We start from the raw sequence: 12,468 nt of genomic DNA on the forward strand, positions 1-12,468 counted from the left end.
CCACCCCCCCCGCCCCCCGCCCCCCGGCGGACCGAGGATAAAAAAAACAAACACCCATCAGAGGAAACAGTTTAATGAAGACTAGTTTCAAATAATTAAACTTTAATTTAAACGAGTTTAAATTAATTCAGCGGTAAAGATTTCCACGCTGTCTGCGCGCAGAGAAAACTGCGCAGTGTCGCTGATTCAGGGTCGGTTCCGCTGATCCAGGGTCGGTTCCGCTGATCCGTCAGAGGACTCTGCAGGACGAGCCTCTGACGGGCTGAGGTTCGGTTCGGATGTGGAAGCTGGATCAGGTCCAGCTCAGTCTGCACTGCCTCACAGACAGAAGGCCGCAGGTTCCCCTCCCTCTCTGGGGAGGTTACATGTTCTCCCCCGGGTTGAGGTGAGAGGGAGAGGTGTCCCTGTGATGGACACGTGTCCAGGTGTCCCTGTCTCCCTGCTGGAGACAGCAGCAGCTCAGAGGAGGTGAAGAGAAGAAATGTTTGTTTGATCTTTGAGGTTTAAATATAAATAAATCTGAAATCCCTAAAAAGCAGCAGCTGACAGACACAGTTTCTGAAAAATAAAGTTGTTTTAATCTTTAAAACCTATACATAAATAATAAATAACATTAAATAATCTGTTTATTTTAATGTTTATTAGCAGGAAATCTGATCTTACATTTAATAAGAATATTTATTCAGTTGAAACAGTTTTATTATTTTACTGAAAAGCTTTTTTTAACTTCCTGTTTCAGGTGCAGCTGATCTGATCTGAGATCTGTTTCTTCTTGAAGCTGTGATGTAAAAACTAAATTAAAGCTTCTCCTCTGAGCACTGCACGGTCTGACCTTCAGGGTGAATGTGCTCTGTGGAAAGATGGTTTGTAAATGACCTTTGACCCCTCTCAGGTGGCTGAGGTCATTGCTGATGTGTGCTAACACACACCTGTAGCTCCAGAGCAGCTAACTGAAGCAGCTCGTGCTCTTTTATGGTGTTTATTTGTTTTTATGATTTGACAGAAGGTGGCGGCTGAAGCACTGAGGAAAAGTTTCTTTTGTCTCAAATCAGAGGAAATGTTTCCAAAAAGCTGAAAGTTTTCGTTTTAAATCCGAGTTTCTTTTGTTTTTTTGTTTCTCCTTTGTGTGTAAGAGGTGGTGGTTTCATGAGAAGCGGCTTCAGAGTGACTTCACTTCCCAATTTAGAAGCGAGAGAGAGCAGAGCAAAAAAAAAAAAAAAAAGCTGCCGCTGCCATCCGGTTTGCGTCTGTGAGCGCAGAGCTGCAACTGTAATGTTTTTTTGCGCCACCGAAGCAGCTCGGAGTTTGAGAGTGAATCTGGCTGAAGTTTCTCGCCTCATCCAGCAGACTCGATGCGCATCAGGCCGCGGCTGCTGCTGCCATGGACTGTCCGATAAAGGTAAGGACCCGGGGAGGACCGGCGGCCACCCACAGCAGACACACAGACACACACAGACACACACAGAGGCTCCCCACTCTTTCCTTCTTGTACAAAATTTCCTCTTCCTTCCCGTTCGTGGTTGAATGTCGGCTCTATAATAACACAACTGACCGCCGCTTCTGTTCTCAAAGTCAGAGAGCCGCCGCGCGCGCGCGTTTCTCCGCGTTTGGCTGCTTTTCTCTCCGCTTCACGAGGCTTTCAGCGGCTTGTTCTCTGAGCTCGACCCGCGCGACCAAAAACAAGCAAACAAACAAACAAACAAGCAAACAGCAGCTGAAGAACCGCTCGGCTTTCAGGGAAGAATGAGCTGAAAAGATGCGGGTGTCCCCGAAGGCGTCATGGACCGAACCGGACCGGACCAGGAGGACCCGGCCCCAGCACCTGACCGGTACTTGGCTCCTCTACATCTTCATTTTGTTTATTTGGGTTTTTGTGCAGAAGCCCGCGGGCCGCAGCTCCGAACTCTCTAACCTGAAAGTTGCGCAACGACGAGAAAAAAGGCAAAAATCCGTTAATTTAAGGCTCTAAAACTCATTTTTTTATCTTTATTAGGCCGAAATTAATTCGTATTTATTTAATTTAAAGCTCCCTGTCAGTAAAACTAGAGTTTTAAGCTAAAATAATCAACATCTCTGAGTTTTACAGGTTATTTTTGCAGTAAAATATCAGCAGGATCGAATTAAATTAATGAAAGTTGTTAAAACTTTGAGGGCTGATCGCTTCTCTGCCGAGTTTCTGACAAAGAAACAAAATGTGCGGATTGAGGAACTGTTATTTCTTGTTTTGTTTCTGATCGACTTTAAAACGTTTTTTGGTCCATTTTAGAGTATTTTCGTTTAGATCTAAAAAAGTGCGTCATTACAGAGTGGGAGCAGGAAACTGAAGCCGACTTTTTAATAAAAATGAGAGTTTTTTTGTGTTTCTGAGGCGCCTCTTTCTGCTCCTGAAAGCTGGTTTTATTGGACCCTTTTTCCTCCTGACTCGGGGCTGCAGATGATTTTCCTCCTGACTCGGGGCTGCAGATTGTGTTTTGTGGTTATTTTAAGCAGAATTGATGGCAGAAACGGGACAAGTCGTCAGGTGTCGTTATCGGAGCTCTGCAGGCTTCCTGTTTAAAACCTCAGACTTTCCGCGCTCATTTCCGCTCCCTGGACCCAACTTCAACAAATAAAACAAGCTCCAAAGGCCCGGCAACGAGACACACAGGGTGGGCACGCCGAACCGAACCGAGCCGAGCCCCGCAGAACCCCGCAGCCGGGTGTGCGCATGCGCGGTTCAGTTTGCAGACTCAGCTCTGAAACTTCTGCTTTCTGCTGAAGTTCGGCCCAGCTCCCTCTGAGGCCTGCAGCTTTCAGACAAAGAAAACTTCCAGATTCTAAATAACCCTTTCAATTAAACCTAAACATGAAGTCAGAGACAGAAAAAACACTTTCACTTTTTAGAAATACACAATGAGGAACAACTAAAAAGCCACAAATCCTCAAATTACCAAGTTTCTTATTGAACCCGGCTCCTCCAGGAGGGCCAAACACAAAAATACAGAATTATTTACATTTAAAGCCTCAAGCTGGATTCAGTTAAACCTTCAGTTATTTGACTGAAACCCAGAAATAATAAAAAACATCTCCAGATCAGAAAATTAAAGTGATTAAATTCAGAATTGCAGAGGAAACTGATGCTGGACGTAAATTGTTTCACCACAAACAGGAAGTTGCTCCTCTTTAAACGAAGAAGCTATTTTTGTTTTTCTTGCACCACTTTTGTTGCACACGACATCTTTTTGTTTGTACTTCATTCCAGCAGCACAGATGCAGATTTATCCTAAAAAAGAACAAACTGAATCTATTTTACAAGAAAGTATTCAACATTTTATCTAAATTTATTCAGGTTTAAACCAGTATTTTAAAATAAAAATTATTCTACTAAAGTCAGGCCTGCTGACATGTTTCTGTCTTTTATTAAAGTATTTTGAGGACTTAAACTGAAACATTTATTATTATTATTAGTTTTACAGACAAAATAAATCAGTAGTAAAATAATCAGCAGATTAATTTAAAATATTTATCATGAATGGAAGCACATCTGTCACATCTGGCTTTTGGAACGTTTAAAATAAAATTAAATAAAAATTAAAATAAAGGCCTTATTTTCTCAGTTTCCCTAAATTAGGTTTTTATTTATTTTAATTGAAATTTAGTTTGTTGTTGAAGTTGGAAAAAGTAGATTAATGTGTGACATCTGGATTCAAACAGAATAAATGTTTTAATATTTTACAGAACAGATAAAATAAAATAAAAGATCAGTTTCTATAATTCGTTTATTCCTTTTAATTATGTATTTATTACCACATGAAACCAAACATCATCTGACACAAAACAAATAAAATAAAACAGAAAAAAATAAACGGATAAAAAAGGTAAATGAAATGTTTGTTGACCTGAACCACAAACAGGAACACGAGTTACATCAGCAGTTAAAGCAAAGAAACACGTAAATAAACAGAAAGCAGTTTATTTATCTGGTGTTTCTTCAGTTTGTCGTGTCGTAACGTCGTCTTCGTGCTGAAGCTGAGCGTCAGAAACACTCGGATGTGTCGTAAACGCTCCGCCTGATGCAAGCTGCAAAGCTGCTGACAGAAAGAGCCGAAAGTTTCCACACAAACAGCCGAAAGGCCTTCAGAGGCTTTTAGGACATCAGGGCGAGCTCAGCTTCAAGAAGGTCATGTGTGTGTGTGTCTTTAAATTCAACCTGTTTGTGTCTTTGAGCAACATGCTGAAACACATCGAACAGGAAGTCAGTTGTGGCATCGGCGGTCGGGCCACATTTATATATTTGTATCAGTGTGCAACGAAAGAGCGCAAAGAGATAAAGAAAGGCGGGAGAGAGCTCGACTTGTTACTCAGTTCACTCTGCAGAACAAACAAACAACACGAGAAGCCCCCAAACATCAGCAGAATTAACAAAACGTCACCTTTACTCCTCTGGTGTCAGTTTCTTCCCGCCTTCAGGCCTCAGTTTCACTTCTGCAGAGACTCCGAGCATCAGCTGAAAGAAAGCAGCCGAGCAGCACGACAGGCAAACACTTCTGTCTCTAAGAGACTAAAACGACTGCAGGTTCGTTAGGAAGCTCCTAAAACATTAACACAAGCGGGATAATCAGCAGCTTTTAAAGAAAGCTAATTCTAATATTTAACTGTCTTCATAAACTTTAAAGCTTCAGTTCAGCATAAAATAAAAGCATGAAGTCAAACAGAAAAAAAGTTCTCCTGAACTTCATCAGATCCTGCAGTTTTCCAGATAAACTGAACGCGGGTCTGCACTCAGCGTAAACAAAACCACATGGAAGCGTGACTGACCTACGGTCGGTTTTTACCCGTTTTATCTTGTTTTATGTTGATGACGTTAAACTTTGTTCGTGAAATGGTTCTTAACTAAAGAAAGAAAAACAAAGTTATAAAATTTGTAGTTTTTAAAGCTTCACTCGGTCATAAATAACACAAACCACCATCAGAAGTTGGTTTTTATGCTACGTTGAGACTGTTAGCTTAGCCTAGCATTGAGAAGAAGGATTTTCAATAAATATTAAACATTTTAGCTTTTTCATCCCGAGGATCGAAGTCGGGCTCGTCCTCCGTGGTCTAGATGCTAATCTTAGTTAACTCGTTACGATAACCCGGTTAGTCCTCAGCAGCAACTGGACTTCTGGACCAGAACTACAAAGGTCAGAGGTCAGTCAGAGACACATGTAGAAAAGCAGTAAATGTTAGCGCTCTTCTATATTTATCATTTTTTATTTTATGCAAATTTTTTGACCACAAATGGAAGCAAAGATATTTAGGAGTCTTCAGGGCATAGCTACACGACGGTCCGGACTATTTCCTGGAATTTCTCAGTGACGTTGTGAACTCTGGAGCAGATTCATTGTTTACATTAGAGGACCAGGGAACAAAGGAGGCCATTTTGTGACGAAACGCTGACATTACAGCACAAAAAGACGCGCAGTATCCACAAATAACTGCACAAAAGTTCACCTTATTGTGCAAACTCGTGTTAGGACACGTAAAATCAGTGCTCAGAGGTCACCAACGTTCTGCAGACCTCCAGACTCCATGAGGCCTTCAGATCAGCTCAGGGACAGAGAGGAGAGAGCTTCATAGTGTGGGTTTCCATGGCAACAGCTGATCCAAACCTTCCATCACTGAGAGCAAAGAGTCGAAGGCTGTGGAGTAAAGACCGCCCCACTGGACTCTGGAGCAGTGGAGACGTGTCCTCTGGAGGGACGAGTCTTTGGCTGCTGCCAGGAGGACGGTTCCTGTCTGACTGCATTATTCTGAGTGGAAAGCATGGTGGAGGGAGGATCATGGTGTGGGGTTGGTTTTCAGCTGCTTAGTTCCATGCCTCAGCATACCAGGACATTTTGGATAATTTCATGCTCCTAATTTTGTGGGAACAGTTTGGGGACGGACCCTTCCTGTTCCAACATGGCTGAGCACCAGAGCACAAAGCAAGGTCCATACAAACATGGATGAGGAAGAACCTGACGGGCCTGCACAGAACCCTGACCTCGACCCGACAGAACACCTTCGGGATGAATCAGAGCAGAGACTGAGAGCCTTCTGTCCAACATCAGAGTCTGAAGAACGGTCCAAAACTCTCATAAACTCTCCTGAACCTGAGGAACCTTCCAGAAGAGCCGAAGCTGTTCTAGAAGCAGAGTGGGCCAACATCAGATTAAATACTACGGGTTAAGACTGGGATTATTTGTGTGTGAAGGGAGGCGAGTGAATACTTTTGGCAGCACAGTGTGTGTTTAACAAACGAACCTTGGCTGGTTTTAGAGCTTTAATGGTGAAACCACTGGTTTCACACGTTGAGCTCTTTCGGTGCACGACTGTTGCGTAAAACTAAATGTGATTTTTTTTTTCCATGAACTCTGATAAATCAGTCTGCATGAAGCCAACGAGCTTATCAGCGCTGTGCAGGATGCTGATCTGTGCACGAGGCCTGCAGGAGGTGATGCTTTTATCACGCTGCACTGAGAGCTTTAAAGAAGAAAGAAAACTCCTCTGAGTTCTGACTTTTACTCTTCTGATCCTGATATTAGAGCAACATGCTGAGCATTTGATCAGGTTTGACTTGCAGATAAATGCAGCCGAAGCTGTGAAGCTGCTCGTGAACAGACAATCAGCTCGTCTGCAGCGTGGAGGAAATGCCAACCTGAGCAGCCTGCATTAAGATGTGGTTTACAAAGCTCAGGCAACAATCGAGCTAAAAAAAACAGCACAACACAAAGAAGAAGAACAATGTGATGGCGGCACTTCAATCAAGCCTGCTCCCTCCTTTCTGTCCCGCGAAGCCGCCCCCCTTGTTTCTTCGCTCACGCAGGTCTTTAGGTTTGTTTTCCAGCTTTAAAATGACCCACATTTGTACCCCCCCTCCCCAGCTCCACCATTTCCTCTCCCTCGGCCTGTGCCAAAAGGTTCCTGTGCACATGGCGGCCCAGTTTCCTGTAGGCCACTGAAAAAGCCCGGCACTGACGTGCGAGGCTGAAAGACAATGCTCGGCTCCTCTAAACAAACACGACTTGGACCCGGCGCTCGGGTCGCTCCTGATCTGAGGAGCAGACAGAACAACGGGTCCTGAAGTGCCATCTTAGGCCTCGGCGTTGAGCAGAACACAGGAAGATGGAGTTAAATCTCAATTAGACTCCACCTTGAGCTGCCACCGCCCTCCCCCAGCAGCAACCTGCAACCCCCGATCCTAACGACAAAATAAAAGTGTGGTTAAAGTTACTGATGTCGTTTGAGATAGACGGCCTCCTGGCTGCCTTCTCACTGTGCTCCGGAGCATTTCTCAGTGGTTTCACAGCATGTTTGTAAGGATTTAATCAGCAGCAGGGGAATAAAAAAACAAATCCTGAGCTTTTATTTGAACATTTTTAGGCAAATAAACATTTTACAAGTTTTAACAAGTTCAGGACTAAAGTTAAAATTCTCCTTTAAATGTTGGATTTTACTGAACTGATATGTTTCTGGAACAGGTCCGTCCTGAGAATGAATGAAGTTGATTTAATGAGACAAAAACTGACAGAAAACATCTTTTAATGGGCGGAGCGGCCATGTTTGATTTCTGTTTGGACCGGAGAGCCTAAAATCTGTCAGGAAATGGTTTTATTTCCAAATTAAAGTCAGAAATGACCACTGAGGAGTTCTAAAGGAACTTTATTCATGATAACACTGTTCTATACACCTGGTAATACACAGGAGCAGCAGCTGCTAGCTGTAGCACTCCTGGTGCTGCTGGCTGGTGTAAGGACCGAACAGAACCGGGTCTCCTCAGGTCCTAACGGCGTGTTTCTGTTGGACAGGAAGCGCTTTCTGTTGTGAGTGAAGATCAGCCCATCTTCGAGCCACCCTACACCGCCGCTCCGGCCACCATGCACATGAAGAGCGAGATGACGTCGCCCGGCGGCTTCAGCCAGGCCTCCAAGCAGAGTCCAGAACCCGCCGAGTCCGAGTGGGTGGGCTCCGCCGCCCAGAACCCCGGGAAGAGGGGCGAGCACGTCAACGGGACCAGGTGAGTCATGGTCAGGGCCGCAGGGACGGGGGGGACGGGGACGGGGGGGACGGGTTCCCGGACTGTCTGACTCTCCGTCTGTGTCGACACGCTGGGATTTTCCAGACAGTAAAAGTTTGTTTACAGCTCAGCTGCCAGAAGCAGGTCTGATTGTTCCTTTGTTCTTTTTATACCTGAAATAAACTGTAAAACATTTCTTCATTTTATAAAAACATGAATACTTCTACCTTACAGGTACTAAAACTACAGGTATTAGTTTCTATTTGGATTCATTTATTCATAAATTAAATATTAAACCTCCCAGAAGTAATTTGGGTTTTAAACTCTGAGCTTTAAAAACGTTTCTGCTGCGTTTCCACCTGGAAATAATTCAACAAGTGGAGATTTCTGTTAAATACATCATCTGTGTTGGACTTCAGTTTATCTCCTTTGATTAATGAAGCTGTTTGTTAGATTTATCTTTTCCTCAGCAACAATCAAGCTTGTTGCTCGGAGGTAAAAAATGAAGACAGATGCAGGGCTATCTGCAGAAAGTAGCTTTTGTGGCACAAACTGGTTTAATTTAGTCAAACATGTGGTTTACCCTGCAGAGCTCACAGGTTCTACTCTTTATATACCTTTTCAGTGGAAAGTTTTGTTGAGTTGCAGACTAATTTTAGCTCCGGCAGATAAAACACTGAGAGGAAACAAACTTACTCTGCAAAATCTGCTCTGCTGCCAGAGATTAGCTGCTGTAGTAAGAGGCAGTAAATTCAAGAGAAGCAGAATGAACTCAAATCAGGAAGATTTCAAAATGCAAACTAGCTCTGACAGGTTTCCTGCACGTGTGTTTCAGCCGGGAGTCTCCGGTGGACTGCAGCGTCACCAAACGCTCCCGACACGTGAGCAACGACGGGACCCCGATGCCGTACCAGGCCTCGTACCCGGAGCCCCGCGTCAGCCCCCAGACCGCCACGCCACCGAGCAGCACCACGGAGGAGAAGAGGGTCATCGTTCCAGCAGGTGAGCCGCTTTCTGCTTCAACATGACATCACAGTTTCAAATAAACATCATTCAAAAAGTGTGAAACCTAAAGGCCAAATTTAGCTCGGAGATCTGTGATGCTGGTGAACAAACAGGAACACACGTCTGCGTGGCCAGCAGGCGTGGACCTTCTCAGTTTTACACTCCCTGCTTCCTTTTTATACAAATACAAACAGATGAATGAGGTTCTGAACACCGAAACAGACATTTTCTGAAAGACGAAACTTCCTTTTCTTCACGTTCGTTGTTATTACCAGCTAACAAACATCCAAACACGATAAATGTTCAGATTCTGAGCTCCAGAAAGTTGAGATTTGGTTATAAAACAAACAGAAACCAGGGATCAGACCCCGAAAGTCCACAACGTGCCGAACCGAGGTGCCTCCAGGAGGTGACGGGTCCGACGGGGGCCCGGCCTCGCCCTCAGCCCTCGGTAGCCCTAATCTGTTCAGGTCTCTTGGTCTTGATGTCATTGAAAGGATTGTTGAATTTATCTGGCTCTTCACTCAGAACCTGGTTCTGACAGACCCTGTCCAGCTTCGGGGGTTTAATCCCAGAGATTAGATTATTAACTAACACCGTTGCTTTCACCCTAATACACTGATGTCCTGGTCCTGGTCCTGGTTCTTGTCCTGGAACCTGAAACATGCAGGACAGTGGCCCTCCAGGACCAGGACCAGGACTGAACACCAATAGGTCCAGAAAGTAAAAGTTTCGAGGCAGACTTTGCAGAGGTAGTTTTCTTCAGGAAGATGAACGTTTGTTTTCAGTTTGGTTGGAAAGGTTTATGTTTATGGTTTTCTTTGCTGATCTCAATCCGAGGAGCTCGTCTCCATCTGTGTGTGTCGATAAAAGTTGAGATATTTTCTGGGAGCCCCGCCAGGCGTTCGGTTTTCCCTCCAGCCGGAGTCAAGGACGAGTTGGAGCTGATGTAAAAACTAACCCGACTCATCAGTGAGTCACCGGGTCGTTTCGCTCCATAATACCCGGATGCTGCGTCAGAGCGGCTCGCGTGAACAATCAGGAGCTCGGGGTGTGGTCACAGCGTTTTCACACAACACGCTCATTGTTTGTTTCTGGAAACCAGCGTCCTGAATCAGACCCTAAAAGTTTCTGTGGCTCAGGTCCAAGCTGGAGATCTTACTAAACGCTTACTGAAAACATTTACCGTCAGTATGTCTCACAGATTAAAGCACAGAACTGTTTGTACCAATGTGTTAGTTATTATTAGTTAGTTTTTATTCATAATATTACAGTAAATCCTGAAAGCATCACAGTAACTCTGAGGTGTTTAATTATTTAAGTGTTACTTTATATAAGCAGGCACATACCATAAACATCTTTTATGAGTCAAAAGAAGTCATTTTTATCTGCAGTCTAGTTCAGATGCTTCTTGTTTCAATAAAATCCCAAACACAAGTCCCGGCTGCTGAATGTGTTTTCTTGGTTTTATTCATCTTATCACCTACGTTACAATCAGGACCAACATCTCAAACATCACTGCGTCGTTTCCGCTGGTATTCGGGAGTTTTTCTGCCATCTAACCACTTTGTTTCGCTCGTCTCAGCAACTAAAAGATCTGTTTTTATCCAATCAACTAAAGCAGGACAAGACTGGAGTCCTTAATTTGGTGTGAAGTATATTAAGAAATAATAATTAAACTTCTGAAGTAAACATCAGATCTGTGAGTGTTTTCATGCTGAAAGTTTCTCTTCAGATCAGCACAGATAAACCTTCCAGTCTCACACATTTTATCCAGAAAGAGTCAAACTGCAACGAATGATTTCCTGTTTCTTTAAACGCAAGAAAACCAAAACAGCATCAGAGTTTTTGTCCAAACAGAAGCCATAAAAGTCTAAATGTCTGGGTTCAGGTCATTTTATTTGAATTCATCTGTTCTTACCTTCAGAGGAAGCTTTAAAGGAGCTCTGTCTTTGTTTGAACCCAGACCCGGAGGTTTGGACCCAGGACCACGTGAGGCAGTGGTTGGACTGGGCCATCAAGGAGTACGTCCTGGAGGAGGTGGACGTGGCGCTCTTCGAGGCGCTGGACGGGAAGACCCTGTGCAAGATGAGCAAAGACGACATGATGCGGCTGACGTCGGCCTACAACGCCGACATCCTGCTGTCCCACCTGAATTACCTCCGGCAGAGTAAGACTTTTGAGTTTTATCGTTCTGCAGCTGCTCGTCTCTTCTTCATCACTGCACACTTCGGGTTCGGTCCTTTGGATGAAGAATATTTAATTTACAAACATTTTAGAGCTGTAGTTATGAAAATGTTTCCTGACAGAAACGACCTTCCATCAGGAGGTCTCTGTTGTTTTTGACGTACGAAGCTGCGGTCTTCAGCGTGTCGTGACCTCTGTTCCTCTTCGCCAGCACATGCTTCATGCTTCTTGTTTTAAAACCTGCGTCACCATGATTCTGGTTCTTCGCTGCATTACATCATGTTTCAGCTGGAGAAGCAGTTAAAGCTGCTTTCTGATGCTCAAGGCTGAAAACCCTCCAAGAAACAACCAGAAACCATCTGAGCCAAACTCAGGAGAACGTGAACTTTATTTTTCCTCTCTGTGCTTCAGGTAGCCCCACGTTCTCGTACTCCATGACTCCCACCAACAGCACGCCGCCCCCACCCCCACAGCCCCGCCTACAGGTGAAAGCAGGTAAGGTTGCTGCTTTTATTAAAACAAATATTTTTATTTTTTTATGTTTTTAACTTAAAAGTTGTAAACTTGTTTAAAAAGTACATTTATATGGGACAGTTTAACAACTAAGGTGCAGCAGAATGAAATAGATAAGTCAGAATCTGCTGAGTCACTGGTTGCCATGGTGATTCCCGCCTTTTCTGAGGACTGGAGGGGGCGGGGCCACAGCTGCTGGGTAAAAAACAAGTTATTTGAAAACAATTCTTGAACTCCTGGTGATCATAGAAGTAGTTTTGTTTATCTGAAGGACATTCAGTAGGTCTGAGGATTAGAGACGGCCTCCATTTTAAAAATGTGAGCTCAAACACATCAGTCCTCCAGCAGAGACTCCTGGAAGAAGACAGAAATACTTTACTTTAGTTTACAAAAGTAAAAATGATTGCAAACATTTTGGAAAGTTTCAAGAACTCAAAGATGAAAAAGACTTCAGAGTTCAACTTCCTGTGGTAAAATCTCAGTTTCATGATGCTCCAAAAAACTGTTAAAGATCTAAAAACTCCAGTCCAGTTAAAGTCCAACTTCCTGTGACCCGTTTAAACTTTAGATGATGTTTCTGCTGGGAAATCTGAGCTGTAGAGCTCCATCAGGAGTGGGTTTAGAGCTCCAACAGGACCAGGTTTAGAGCTCCAACAGCAACGGGTTTAGAGCTCCAACAGGACCGGGTTTAGAGCTCCAACAGGTCCGGGTTTAGAGCCCCAACAGGACCGGGTTTAGAGCTCCAA

The 12,468-nt window shown here is 44.0% G+C and overlaps 1 protein-coding gene across 3 annotated transcripts in view; it reads left to right on the forward strand.

The window, feature by feature from the left end:
• Positions 1-1,223: 1,223 nt before the first annotated feature.
• Positions 1,224-12,468, forward strand: part of fli1rs (Fli-1 proto-oncogene, ETS transcription factor-related sequence) — an 18,954-nt gene continuing 7,709 nt past the window's right edge. The window contains exons 1-5 of one of the 3 annotated variants that reach the window (XM_017439482.3): positions 1,224-1,399; positions 7,809-8,017; positions 8,853-9,019; positions 10,989-11,192; positions 11,621-11,704. In XM_017439482.3, the coding sequence (XP_017294971.1) occupies positions 1,382-1,399; positions 7,809-8,017; positions 8,853-9,019; positions 10,989-11,192; positions 11,621-11,704 (682 nt within the window). In that variant the 5' untranslated portion in view covers positions 1,224-1,381. Of the gene's footprint in view, positions 1,400-1,536; positions 1,830-7,808; positions 8,018-8,852; positions 9,020-10,988; positions 11,193-11,620; positions 11,705-12,468 lie in introns of those variants that run through there. The other 2 variants (XM_017439483.3, XM_017439484.3) reach the window with 2 other exon arrangements.

Source organism: Kryptolebias marmoratus, linkage group LG16 (genome assembly GCF_001649575.2).
Source record: "Kryptolebias marmoratus isolate JLee-2015 linkage group LG16, ASM164957v2, whole genome shotgun sequence".
In the NCBI taxonomy this organism is placed as follows: domain Eukaryota; kingdom Metazoa; phylum Chordata; class Actinopteri; order Cyprinodontiformes; family Rivulidae; genus Kryptolebias; species Kryptolebias marmoratus.